Source organism: Haliaeetus leucocephalus, unplaced genomic scaffold (assembly GCF_000737465.1).
Source record: "Haliaeetus leucocephalus isolate CR32 unplaced genomic scaffold, Haliaeetus_leucocephalus-4.0 Scaffold228, whole genome shotgun sequence".
In the NCBI taxonomy this organism is placed as follows: domain Eukaryota; kingdom Metazoa; phylum Chordata; class Aves; order Accipitriformes; family Accipitridae; genus Haliaeetus; species Haliaeetus leucocephalus.
In genome coordinates this window covers 7424867-7439022 of record NW_010972664.1, presented here as the reverse complement: position 1 = coordinate 7439022, position 14156 = coordinate 7424867, and the positions used below count along the sequence as shown (strand labels likewise).

Genomic DNA, 14156 nt, shown 5'->3' with positions numbered 1-14156 from the left:
TATCGCATACCTGAAGTCAATGCTGTCAAAATCCTAATTCAGACATTTGAAACAGTTTGGAATACTAAACACATGGAAAGTATCATCATCTTTGCATAAAATAAATAAAAGGCCCAACCCAACCATCTTTGGTCACAAACCACCAAAAACCCACGACCCCCAAAAACCAGACCACAGAAAAACCCCTCCACATCAATACATTTTACCTCCTAAAAAATAAAAATAAATGAAATAGACTATCTGTGCCATTTTTTTCCTTTAAAATTTATGGCATATACATAGAATATGTGACTGTGGTGTACTGCAATAATTTGCATCATTTTTAGGGTAATCTGTAGATTCTCCAATGCTCCAAAGTAATTCCAATCTCATGCCAGCAAATCACTTAGTAAATTCTTTGAGAAAAGATCCTGTTTTTACTTAGTGTGTAGCACAATAAAGACCGGGACCTTCTGGATGAGATTGTAGATGCTGAGGTAGCATAAATCAGTAATAGGAACTGTGAATGAGTTTTACGTTGACACTACGGCTCTTTCAAGAGTTTATCTTGGATAAACATTTAGTGCATTATGCTTATGTAAAGCTACCTGTTCAGAAACTTCCTCCTGGATACAGCTGCTCCATATTACACATCTCTGATTTATACTAGTATATGTTAAGACAAATGATCACTGTGCAACTGCTGGGATTTAGGTTAATTTAGATTATTTTGCTATAGGTTCCTGACTATTGCAGACTTTCGATTGAGCTCTCAGCTGGGTTGCCTTCCAGACAATTGCCTGTATGAGACTTTGGGGGCAGGTGTTAACTGTGGAAACCTACTTAGTATTAAACGTACCTGTCTTATTGCTACTGACTTTGGAGACGATACTTTTATATATTTTTTTTCTAGTCATTGTTCTTCACAAAAGACCTAATTGAAAATATCTGTCAAATCATGTCTCTGGTTTCCCTCTTCTTCTCTCCCCATTAATTGGACACGTATTGTGTTTGTGTGGGAAGGAAGGAGGCTCTATAGCAGTATAGTAATATTGCTGGGAAAAGAACATTAAAATGGATAAAGGGATTTCCTAGTGGTATAAATACCTGCACACGACGTCCCTGTGCTCTGGAGCCCTCCTGTATACCTATATGCAGGTAAAAAGCCTGGAATAGAGTTTGAGCTGCTGTTAATCGCACAGGATCTGTTCTGTTAAAAAACAGGGGCAAGTGGCTCTTTTGCCTGTTGGAGGGTATGACTTGCCAAGCATTTTCTTCATCTGACACCTTTGTGCCCTTGAATTCTGACTCTTCTCCCTCTCTGCCTCTGATAATGCATCACAGCGCCGCAGAGTGCCTGCCGGTTTCTAACCATGCCACCAATGTTGTGTCTACAGGTACTTTTTAAAAATAATCTTGCTCTCAGTATCTCATTTGTAATGCTTTTGGATGATACGTGCTCATTGAGTTCTGCAATACTGAAAGTGTTTGGTATCAATGCTATGTGTGATTGGGACTACATTTGAGTAGAAGCATTTTCACAAAACTTTGCATGATGAGTACATCAGGAAAACCCCAAATGTTTGTGGTTTAGCTAAATCTGTAGCTTTAAGTTTGTTACAGGATTAAGCTCAAGTATGCTACCAATGCATTAGCTTAGAACAGGCTCAAAAACTGTCACTGTTGTTACGACTATACAGTCTTCAATAAAAAGTGTCACGTAAATTAATTGGAAGTTTATTTATTATGTAACCACAATTTAAGATAATATAAATTACTTTAAATAGGAGTTGTATTTAGAATAGGTCAGGTCTAAATACCATTTGGGGAAGTTTTCATAAAGAAAAACACTGCTTTACAAAACATATTGTATACTGAATCAAGACTAAGATTTGCATGGGATGTTCAAAATTGGTGGCAGAAGTCTCATAAATATTTTTTAATTTTGTGTGTTTGTGTATATAATCCAATTAACTGCATTTAAATACTAAGACTGTGTAATCATTGAACTCTCTGAGAGAGAGACAGAGAAAGAAAGAGAGTTTTCTTGCAGCCTTAAACCTGCAGAAGTGGGATTCTGGAATACAGGAATTGTTGATAGAAAGCTTCCAGGAACAGAAAAAGAAATAGTTTTATTTATTTGAAATTACATTAAGGTAAGAATTTTATCTGGAGTCTTAACAAGAAACTAGCCTTCTCCTGAAATGCATTGGTAATAAAACATCTTAATAGTAAGGACAAGCATGTAAGTAATGAAAACTGAGCATTGGTGATAGATAACAGGATCTTATACATTAAGCAGGAGACTCAAAATATCCTAATATGGCTGTTGGTTAACAGTGGCAGTAGGCAATAGGAGAATTTAAATTTTGTATGAGGCCAAATTTATGTATCTGTATCATAGTAGTATTTTCTAGATTCATCTGATTCGTAATAAAAAGTATATGGTGACAGCCAGCCAAAAGCATTTGCTCATTTGCTTCAGCTTTGGGTTTTGATATTTTGTAGTTACCACCCAAGGACAAATGCCACTGTAGTCAGTGAGAATTTTGTTCGCAGGATCACATCTAGCAGGTGATGCTGTGAGAATGGAAGCAGTGACAGAGGGTGCTAACTATAATGAGTAAAGGTTTACAAATTTCATACATAGATTCAGAAATTGTAATAAACAATGCCATTCTGGTGAAAGCATCTAAGGAGAATTTGTGCACAAAGGAGACATGAAAGAATTTTTAATAATGACTTACGTTAAATGTAAAAATTTTTTAAAGTGCATGCAACAATTCTGCATCACAAAATAAAAGTGAATATACTTCTGTTCAAATACTATACCATGTCATACAGCTGATGTTCTGCAGTATCCTCAACAATTGGATTGTTATTTAATTTAAATAGTATCATCCTGTCATGGTTTAACCCCTCACTATTTAATTTAAAATCCTTACTAGCAATTGCATTGAAAATGCTATTTTTATGCATAAAAATTATAGTCCATAGATTATGAAAGAATAGAAAAAAACCACCAGTAAACACTTAGATCTTACCTCAACAGAAAAGTTGCATTGCTCTAAATGCATTAGTATTATTAATGCAATCTTTGGTTTGGGTGCATTTATACTAGTATAAGCATGCCTATTTTAGTAGATTTTTATATCTGTATAAGCGTATCTAAACAGGACATGTTACTGTTAGGATTACAGTTGTAAAAAAAAAGATTCTAATCTCTAATTAATTGTATTGTTTTGAACAACTGGAATGTGTGCTCTAATGTGCAGTTTCACATATCTGAATGCTCATGAAAATGAATTTTTAATATTATACTTTATAGCAGTTGTTAGAGGGGACAGTATATGCATTTCGGTGCCTAATTATGCATGAGAAACAGTCATATCTCATTTTGCATTCAGTAAAAAATTGACTGATTCTTCAGGCACTGGCAATTACTGAGCATGGATCTGAAACATCCCTGTGAAAACACTAGAGAGAAATTAATTGTGTGTTTGTTGGTGCTGATCATAGAAAATGTTGATTTAGGCCTAACTTTTTAGAAGAGCCTAGACTCTATCATTCGGTTTCCCTACCACCCTGCCAAAGCACTCTAAAATGTTTTTGGTGGCTTGGCACTTGAGAAAATGCAACTTCTGGATGCCCTAAAGCAAGTGTCCCAAACTGCTGCTTTTGGAAACCCAGGTCTTAGGCATGCATAAAATATTGCCTTCCTTAACGTGGGGTTTGCACGGCAGTGAAGCCAATCAATATTCTGGGAACATAGAGCAAATTTTTATGTAAGATTAAATGAAATGGTGCGTGGAAGTTGGGTGGGGAGAGGAACTGCTTTCCTCCTGGAGAGTTCAATGCTTCCTTTGCCCAGCAGTGTATGTAAACTGTGTTAGGCCCATAGATTATAGTACAAATAATGCATTGAGACCACAGCTTGACAATTTCTGGTTTTGGCTCAGAGGGTATCTCACTATTTATACTGGCAGTTTTGTCTGGTGTGACCTGTCCAGGTGTCTGGACTTCCAGCAGCGTTAACCTGACAGTTATGGCCGAGAGTTAAACGCTTACTGAATGCACACAAAAACTACATATAAGGATACTGTCTGTCTCTGAACTTAAAGTCTGTGTCTTGAATCCTCGCACATTCTCTTACCAGTCCCATCTGTTTTGTCTTTGATCCAAACTCCTATATGCTCCCATATCCGCTTTGCCATGACAACTTTGGGAAACGCTCCGGCAGGCCTTCATTACTCTGTGCCTTCCTGTCATTATGGAAATCAACCATCTACCTATGGGGTGATGGCAGGTAAGAGACATACGCTCAACTGTGTGAGCTATTAGCATGTTGATTTGGGTCAGTTTTCCTTTAGAGGGACCGATTCAAGACAGTTGCTTAAAGAAGACAGAACTGGGGTTAAGGCACTAGAAAAGGGGTTAGGAAATTAGGGGTTAGGGCCCAGAGTTTCCCCAAACCTCTGCATCACTTGGGAAATCACTCCGTATCTTATTTCTCTTTACAAGACTGGGACAGTGCTGCTCTTTTTGCTTACCTATGTTGACTGCCCCTGGTGATCATCACTTTTTGAGGGACCAGGAGTGATGTACCCAATATACCTGTGTATTACCAGTACCTGGGGTGATGGAGCCCTGACTGGAGCTATGAAGTAAAATGGTGACATGTTGGAAGGGTAGGCAGATCATACAGATGATCATGGATTTTTACACTTATGAATGTATGCTAGCATCCTGCTCAGTTTTCCATGTCCCAGGCTGAGTAAGGAAGAGGAATTGTTACTCTATGCAAGTTCAGGTAGCAGTCAATGAGATAATGCCAGGAACCAAGTTAACACAACCCCCAGGAAATTATCATGACTCAGAGATAATCCAAAATCAAACTCAGGATTTTATTTTACTTAAGAATGAAGGAAATATTAGAGTAAGTCAGCACAGATGAATACATCTGTATACGGGCTTTTTAGGGACAGAGTGTAGACTTCCTTCACGGTGTGCAACTGTCCAAATGCTCCTATTTCTTTGTGCATCTATGTGTCTGTAGCAACATTTCCTGGCATTGTTCACATCACCAGGAAAAGTTAATAGGTATTAAATGAAAAGTATTGCTCAGAAGATCATTTTGTTTCATTCCAAAATAAGTACATATTCATTTTTCTCCTTTTTTTATCCCTACTTTTTTTTTTTAGGCATCAAGCCTGCAACTCCAGAGATGCTATCAGCAAGTCTCTCCCAGAGTCGCATCTTACAGACATGCAGCATGCCACATCCCAATGTGGTAAACGGTGTCAGCACCTTGCAAAGCAAGTCCTCCTCTTTTTTAGTCTTTTCCTTTATTCTTTGAGAAAATTTTTTTGTTGTTGTTATCCTGTACGAATATATATAAAATATTCCTATGGGGTTAGAACCTCCAACGCTGATGACAGCAATCGGGGCAGTGAAGACAAGAAAAGTAAATGGAGAAAGGTATGGGAGGTTAATGAAGTTCTGAGTTCTGCCACAAAGTTTTATGTAATTTAGAAAATTGGGAAGATTGTTCTAAGAACCTGGAATTTACTGGCTGCTCCAGATACACTGAAAAGTGTTAATATTTCTACAATCATTTCCCTGCCCCCCCCCCCTCCCCCTTCAGGTCAGAGACTCTTTAGCTCTATGTACAGTATTTAACAAAAAAACAGCTTTCACTCTTAACTGAATTTCCTTGTTAAGTCTGATATTTGCAAACAAAAGGTAGTATGAGATAGTTTTGGTTTGTCCTTCAGCAATTTTTTTTTAAGCCAGAATGATCATTCTGAATGTGTTCTGGATTTTGTTTTTTTTCCTTTGAGCTCTTACCTGTATACTTTCCACAGACAAATTTTATGCTCAAGCTAAACCAAGATATTATCCTGTCTTAGCATCAAACGGTATTTACATGGAAATATACTTTGTACCACAAAATAGAGACTGGCACATTTTCTGTGGCTCAAAATGACATACATCCATCAATCTTGTTGTGCCTCTTAATTCCAGCTGAGGCCTTGGATTGTTATTTGTTTAAGTTTGGACCATTTACCATCTTATTTAAGTGCATCACAGTTTGCTAAGAAATAGGATGGCTGTGGCCTGTGAAAGTGGCTGTTCATCATTTTTCATGTATTGGGATGAGAGAGACCATATCTCCTAGGAGATTCTCACTCTTGGATACTTTTGCATATGTTATATAATAAATATTACAGACATGGATTATGAGATGATGAAGGCGTGTTTTCATTGTGTAGCAGTAGAGAATGACTATACTGAGTTTTCTTTTTGGTGTTGCTCAGGTAGCCTGACCCCTTGCCTTTACAAATTCCCGGAGCATGCCCTGAGCGCCAGTTCCTGTGCCCTTGGCCACGGCTTCACGCCCATGCACCAGTCCCTCCTCACGGATGATCCCACTGCCGCAGACTTCAAGCAAGAGTTCCGCAGAAAAAGCAAGTCTGTCGAAGAGCCCGTTGACATGGACTCCCCTGAAATCCGGGAACTGGAGAAATTTGCTAACGAATTTAAGCTGCGGAGAATTAAGCTGGGTATGTGCTTCATGACTGGGAACAAAAGGCTGAAACGTTCCCGTGAAAGACCAATTATTTCTGAATGTTTTATGATCTAGCCTCTGCAGTTGTCTAATCATAACTCTAATCCTGCCTTGCACTGCCAAACTTTCTCCATTCCTAGAAAACTTGCGCGGAATTAATGAACTTCAGCTTTTTGCAACTTAGTACATAGAAAATTATTTTAAACTTTCCTGCCCTTAAATTATTTGTCTTAAGTGCAGAGAAAATTATTGCTTTTCATTAAAGTACATTCAGTAACAGGTGCATTATTTTGCACAGCCCCAAATTTTCTGCAACTTAGGGCAGCACATGCTCTACCTTCTCATACGCATCCTCTTCCCCACGAAGTGCTTCATCTGATGGTGCAATGTCATTTCAGTATACAAGATGGGTGACATCCATGGCAAATCTTTCATACTAGTAGGAAGCTTCTCTTCGTGGTTTATTTTCTTGTGCCAAGACACAGGTACAGCAGCAACTGATATTTTTGTTGCTGTCTGATAACTACTGGGGCTGATGCGAGATGGATTGCATTAGAGGGTCTCCAGTGAGGTGCTTGTCTTTCACTGGACAATCATAACTGAGGGCAAAAGTAGACTGAGCCCTGTCTTTCTCACCTGTAGGGGATAGAGGTACATTGCAAAGTAAAAGCCTGTCTCACCCTTGTTTGAACTGTACTGAAAAAAAATAACATCCAGTGCTGCAGTTTCAGCCCACTTTATGAATATTGGGTACTCCGAATGAAGAGTTGCAATTTTGACATTATCACTTATAACATTACATTGTATCATTACAGAATAGGGCATCCTTCTAGCTTTATAATGTAAAAAAATTACAAGGTTATTACAGGTGTCTATGCATTACCTCAACAGCTAGAAAGCTAGTGTGTTCCATTTGCAGTGTAAAAGTAAGGACTGAAACAAAAATTTAGAGTTTAAAATAGTTTTGCAACTTGGTCAGTTTTGCTGTATATTATGTATTTAATGCCAGCCACAGCAATGGAAAGGTTTGCTAGGTCCCACACTGTTAATCACTGTAATTATTACTTCACTTTCATCCTGAATTTGAGGGAACAAAACTTCCTCTGATGCAAACAAATGAGACAGAGCCTGTAAGACTGGGCTTAATGCTCTGATGGGAAAAATGCAATTTGCACAGGAAAACTAATCTGAGGTTGAGCTTTACAAGGGAAGACAGAGCTAATATGGGCTGTGTGTCTGAGACTGAGACACGCAGTTAGTGCAGTCAAAATGGAGGTAAAAAGCTGCCTCGTGAGACATTCAGCATCTAAAGAGATCCTGCCTGTTCTGATGCAAAGACAGAAAGCAAGGATGATGAGCCAGACCCGTGAACGTGGCAGATACACATTCAGATCACTGAACGGGGGGGGGAGCTGCTGTTACGAAGTCAGTGTCTGCATGGAAACTGCAGCATTTCTCTGATTGCTTCAACTTAGTTGTTGTAACAAATAACAGGACACCAGTGGTGCTGCCAGGGATTAGCTTACTGCCATTGCACCATCTACAGAAAGATAAGGGGTGTTTGGATCCTTCTCAAATCCCTAATCTTGGAGTGTAAAACTCCACTAAATCAGGGTAAAACTCCACTGAAACCAACAGGAGACTGAACATGTCTCTGAGGCGAGCTCAGAGTCAGCCACAAAGACATCTGCAGAAAGCCCATCCTGAAGACACTGCAGGCACGCACTGTTCGTAAGAGTCAGCAGTGAAGGGCTAAGTGTATCAAGGAAAGTAACCCTTTCTAGAAAGCTCCAAAGTGACTTTTTTATGTTTGTTTTTGACAGGTTATACACAAACCAATGTTGGAGAAGCACTGGCTGCTGTGCATGGCTCGGAATTCAGCCAAACTACTATTTGCCGGTTTGAAAACTTGCAGCTGAGTTTCAAGAATGCATGCAAACTGAAATCGATACTGTCCAAGTGGCTGGAGGAAGCAGAACAAGTAGGAGGTAGACAATTGAAATCCTCTAAATATTGATTTGCATTTAAACCAGAATCCTATATATATGTTGAAGGACTAATACACGTCTTCCATAGACTAAAGTTTTTGGTTTACCAGCTTTAAATACTATGGTGTGCTTATATTAAATTTTGGTTATCGTTTTTGGGTGAGCAAGGGGGGGCAAACTGAAATGCATGGAGGGTACAGAATAGCAGAAACTTCAGTTGGCCTACTGGAAGTAATTTCTTTCAGTCCCAACCCAGCAAACTAGCTCCAGTCCTGTAGCATAAGTCAGAGCCATTATTAGGATCTGCAGGACAGCCCATTTAGCAGTGTACAGGGATTCTTCACTAGCAAAGGACTCTTCCTTCCAACCTCTGGCATCTGAGATATGGCCATGGAGGAAAGGATCTGAGTTCAGCTGAGGCAGTGGTCTTTAAACCCTGAAGAAGAATAGCATGGCATAGAGGTTTTTGATGTGACATTTTGCTACTAGTGGATTCCCTTCCTTTTGCCCAGTTACTTTCCAGTTGCAGGAAGAGTCATGGGGTTCACTGGGTGAAGTCTACTTTAGAACAGGTTGGCTGGTTTAAAGAAAATGGGTTGCCTTAAAGAACAGCCTTTTCAGCTGGAGGAATTGCAATGCTGGGAAGCAGTATGTCTGGAGGTGACATTGAAAGCCAGGACTTCCACTGTGCAGCACTCACCTAGCATAGGAAGAAAGAGAAGATGATCTCAATGCTACTTTTTGGATTTGCTGTGGTATTCAACATTGGGAAATGTTAAACAGCGGCTTCTGCCACACACTTCAGTTTCCTTTGAACAAAAGGTGGAAAGCTTACTTCCCCTGTAACTGCACTAGAAACCGGAGGATTACCTAATGTGGCCAGCACATTGCAAGAATGGCTTGTGAGGGGGTTGTGGTGGGTAGCAGCTGCTGACTGCCTGAGCAGCGTTACGGGCTTGAGCTGCAGGGTAAGATCATGCATGCAGGCAGCGTCCTCTGAGAAGTGAGGGGGGAGTTGTCCATCAGAAAGTGGGGTGGAAGAGGCAGATGAATAAATGGGGTTGGGAGCCAAGGCTGTGTTTCTGAAGAAAGAGGGTGAGGTAGCCAAGGGGTATGGAAATGGACTCCATCTCCCTAGACTGCACACTGCAGGGTAGGAGGAACAAAGTATGTCAAAGGAGGGGGATGAAGTACAGCTCAGCAGGTACATATGCACAGAGCCAGTGCTGTTTGCAGCTTTATTGGTGGCACACCATTTTTGCTTATAAGCATTTACAGGTGGAGGTAGAAATGACCAACCATCCTGAAGAAAGAAGTGCTCCTGTGTGTGGTGCTGCTCTTATTCAACGGCATTAGCTGTTAGCTTTCTTCTGTCTTCAAAGAAAGGCTTTTTTTTTTCTGGAGATGATTCTGCTTCTTTTCCATTCTCTGTGGAAGGTAACTGCCAGGTTTTGTTTTGTTTTTAATACAGCTTTATACAATGAAAAAGTTGGAGTGAATGAGCGGAAGAGAAAGCGCAGAACCACCATAAGGTAATAAATATTTAGGGTGTTATATGTTAGAAACCACTTTGGCTAAGATGCTTCTTTTTGTTGGGTTCAAAATCAAAATGTTATTTTCTATTAATGAATCTCTATAGCTAGCATTTAAAATATTTCACTATTTTCCAACATTCCAGTGGAAAATAACAGCATCACTCTCCAAACTCCCAGTTTACTCCAAATATAATATTTTTCCCAATATGACAACACACTTTAATATGAAAAAAAAATTATTCCAATTCTGCCCAAATTTTATGATATCTATATAGTGAATAAGATATCAGAGCATTCTTATTTTCATTTTGGGAGGTTCTACGTTATACCAAAATAAATTATATTATTCTGCCAGAGAACTGACGTCTGGGAAGTTTGAGGGCAAATTTTCACACCTTACACTACATCCCTGTCCCTATCCTCTGTCACTGACTTCTTTGGAGTTCCCAAAGAAACACTTTAATGACCTAAAGGGAAAAAACAGGGAGTTGTTCTGGGAACCTCCTTCTGTTTCTCACATCTCAGGTGGCCAACATCTACCATCTATCTAGCCTCAACTCCACATGGAAATCAAGTAGGCTGGTAAATCATATTACAAAAAACAAATACCAAATAGGCAAAATGAGAACATGGGGTATTTCCTTCTTCTTTAGACATCCCAGACTCTGATAACCTCTGGTGAAGAAGAATTCACTCAAGGGGGCCTCCAAGGAGCTGTAATATTCTTCCACAGGAAGGGAATTTGTCTGACTCCGGGCACAGCCCTGGTGCTGTCAGGCCCTACCTGTTGCAGTAAATTGCCTGTTCTTTGAACAGGGATCCTTCCCTGTGTGCAGTGCCACCTGCCAGAGCTGTAAGCTGCTTTATAGTCCCACAGCCACAACATGTACCTTCTCCTCTCACATTCAACTTGAGACTTGTTTTTTGGTTATTGCCTTTGATATAAGGAATAAAATGAAGATGTTCTTTCTCTCTGACTTTTTAAATAAGTATTCCTCTGAGGGGATGCTTCTCAATTAGGAGTGAAGTGGGGATGGGAGATGCTTCATAGCTCATTTGCTAATCACAGCACCTCACAAGGGATGAAGCTTTACTCTTGGGAGGCCAGATTCTCCTCTCAGCTTCTCTACAAGCCATTAAGGCCTCGAGTGGCCATGCCAAGACCTTGCCCAGTTTATGTATTATGGCCTGCATGAGAGCGGTGAGTTGAGAGCGTCTCTGTCCTAGGTGTTTTCTCCTGGCTAGAGGAGCCTGCTGAAGTCTGCTCATCTAACATTGTGGGTTTTGGTGTTGTTTTTTAACAGCTATTGAGGAAATCAGTCCTCGTATTAAGCATTTTTTAATTATTCCTGCTTTTACATCTAACCCCACTGCACTGGGAGTATCAAATATGGCAGGTTGTCAAGGGCACAGAAAATTGAGGTGAAGTTCAGGACAAAATCTCATGATTTTGATGAGTTGTTGATGAATATGAATTGTTCCTTTGAAGGCATATAGGACCTCAATTTGAAGACCTCAAACTAATCAGGACTTTATCCAAACTGCAGCCTTACTCGTAGCAATTCTTAATGGATGTTTGAAGGCAAACTAGAGGTAAAACAAAAGTCCCACTAACCAAATTTGGTTACTTATACCCTGAGCAAAAACTACTTAATTTGAATTTGTGGAAGCTATTTTATTTTCTGCTTTGATTAAAAAGCCTAAGAAACTGTTAGTCGAAACTAGTGATGGTTTTATACTTCTGTGTGTGCAGAACATCATGCTATTAATTAGGGAGTTCTCGTAATGTTACTAAAGACTGCAAAATAGACCTATAAATGAAAGACCAACAACATATTACAGACGAATTAATGAAATAACTAGAACTCCAGCAGATACTTTGTATATTTCTGTAACAGAAATACCTGCACCTCATTTCCAGAATAATGCATGAAGTGCCCTCTTGTGTCCAAAGAAATTACAGCTACTGGTGAAGCCAGTTCTGGATGCATCCTGTTGCCACACAAGCATGTTGCAGATACTCTTTGTTTCCTGAGAATATGTAATACAAACGTTAAGGAAACTCTATCTGACAATAAGAAAAGATAGGAGTCTTAACTTATTTTGTTTACTGAACCACTCAACTTTGGTCATTGCTGATTGTGAGGAATAGATTAAGGCAGACTTTTAGAAAATGTGATGATCGCTAAAACAGATTGCTGTAATCTCTGTGATTTCTAGAAATACTAGTGCCCTCTCCATAACAAAATGAAATGCAGAACTTGAAACAACATACATTTCCCCAGTGGTAACTGATGGAGCTCTTCCCACTTGTAAAGCCAAATGATGTGACACAACCAGGTAACCCCACCGATGTGCATTTGCTTAACCCTCACAACACTGCTGTAACTGGGGCAGAATGGGTGGTCAGGCTTGTTCCAATTCCCGTGATCCTGTTCATATCTAGCTAGTAGCTGTATCTCCTCAAGAACACCAAGAAGCGCAAACATTTCATGATTACCACTGAAATTGCACTGAACTTGATGCTGGTTTTGCCTTTAAATTACTCCATGCTGAAATTCTGCATGATGTCATGCTGTTCATGTCAGCAAAGCAATACAGTGTACTTTAAGCTCTGGGGGTTTCCTTTACATAGAAAAAGAGGAAACAAACCAAGGCACTATCTTCTGTGCTCTTACTTGACCCTTCTCCTGAGCTAGTGGTTAAAGCCTGAATGTGCCAGAAAAGTTTTTGAAGGTGACATTTTATCCCTTTATCCAGTATTGCTGCCAAAGAAGCCCTAGAAAGACACTTTGGAGAACAAAATAAGCCTTCTTCTCAGGAAATTATGAGGATGGCTGAGGGGCTCAATCTGGAGAAAGAAGTTGTGAGAGTTTGGTTTTGCAACAGAAGACAAAGGGAAAAAAGAGTGAAGACAAGTTTACATCAGAACATCTTTAGTTCTATTATCAAGGAGCATCATGAATGCCGGTAAAACTTTCCATGCATAGATGTGGATTTCTGTTTTGCTTTTTCTAAGTATTGTAAATACTATGTTGTTTAAAAAAAAAAAAAAAAAAGGAAAATCAGTAAACCACTTGTTTCTCTTACAAGCTAGTGAGCTTCAGATGAGGTGTGTTGTGGAAGACCTGATTTTAATGTAAAAGTTTGGAAACAAATTAAATGCTACTGCATATATTTAAAGAGTTGGAGGTCTCTGCTTAACTGCAAGGAACCTATTATGCATTATTCAACCAGAAATGCTTTCCAAGTTGCACAAGTAGTTGCAGGTTCCCTGTGCTGTGCCTTTCTTGCATCTGTGGTGCATTTAATGATTAACGGAGAACCCCATGTAGGTACCCTAACCCTCAGGAAACAAAGCTTGTGTGTTGTATGTGAAGAAAGGTTACGAAGCTTGATATCAGCAGGTATAGTATTGAAAGTATTTTGCCTCTGCATGTCCATGCATATGCTTTACCACACCCTCCAGCCCCCTCCCGCCCCGTGCTAACTAGCTAACTGTGCTAACCTTTGAGAGATTGTAAGCCATTAGGCACATGGCAGGGTCCCATCTCCAGTGGCGAACACTGAGCATCAGCAAGAAATGAGAACTTCAAAGAAGAGAAGGTGAATAAGTGACCTTAAACAAGCAGTGGTGACACTGCGGAATATCTAGTTATGGCCAAGAATGGGATATACCCATGGGATCTTATGGGACTGCCACTAGATCTGAGAGCCAGGTAGCAGAATGGTACTTGAAGACCTGCCTTTCCAAAGAACGGCTCAAACTCAGCTACCCGCTTACAACAGCTGTACACCTCTGAGTGAATCAGGTAAATTTCTTGTGTAAGTTCAGGACAAAGCTGTTAGAAATGTGCAACAATTGTTGACATTGTTTACAGTAGAGTAAGCTTACCAGTACAGAGGTGTCACCACTGTTTCTACTGTGTGCTCTGTCTCAGTGTACCATTTGACTGCTTTCAATGGGTGTCAGGTAGAAGTGACTTTTTTTTAATGCTTGTTATTAGAGGTAATTCTTGCTAATTTATTATATGCCTTAAAGTTTGATTTGGATAGGCTTAGCAATAAAAATTGGGATACAATTTA

General features: G+C 39.7%; 1 protein-coding gene across 5 annotated transcripts; it reads left to right on the top strand.

Moving 5' to 3' along the window:
- The first annotated feature begins 1109 nt into the window (after nt 1-1109).
- On the top strand, nt 1110-13044 carry POU1F1 (POU class 1 homeobox 1). 5 transcript variants are annotated; one of them, XM_010567239.1, is made up of 7 exons: nt 1110-1376; nt 4220-4285; nt 5181-5294; nt 6297-6542; nt 8371-8535; nt 10007-10067; nt 12831-13044. In XM_010567239.1, exons 1-7 carry the CDS (start codon nt 1235-1237, stop codon nt 13042-13044), a joined length of 1008 nt encoding a protein of 335 aa, XP_010565541.1. In that variant the 5' UTR covers nt 1110-1234. The 5 variants fall into 5 exon arrangements, with proteins under 5 accessions (XP_010565541.1, XP_010565540.1, XP_010565539.1 ...); XM_010567238.1 differs by having other exon boundaries at nt 5181-5298; nt 6301-6542; XM_010567237.1 differs by having other exon boundaries at nt 1111-1376; nt 4136-4285.
- Nucleotides 13045-14156: the final 1112 nt, after the last annotated feature.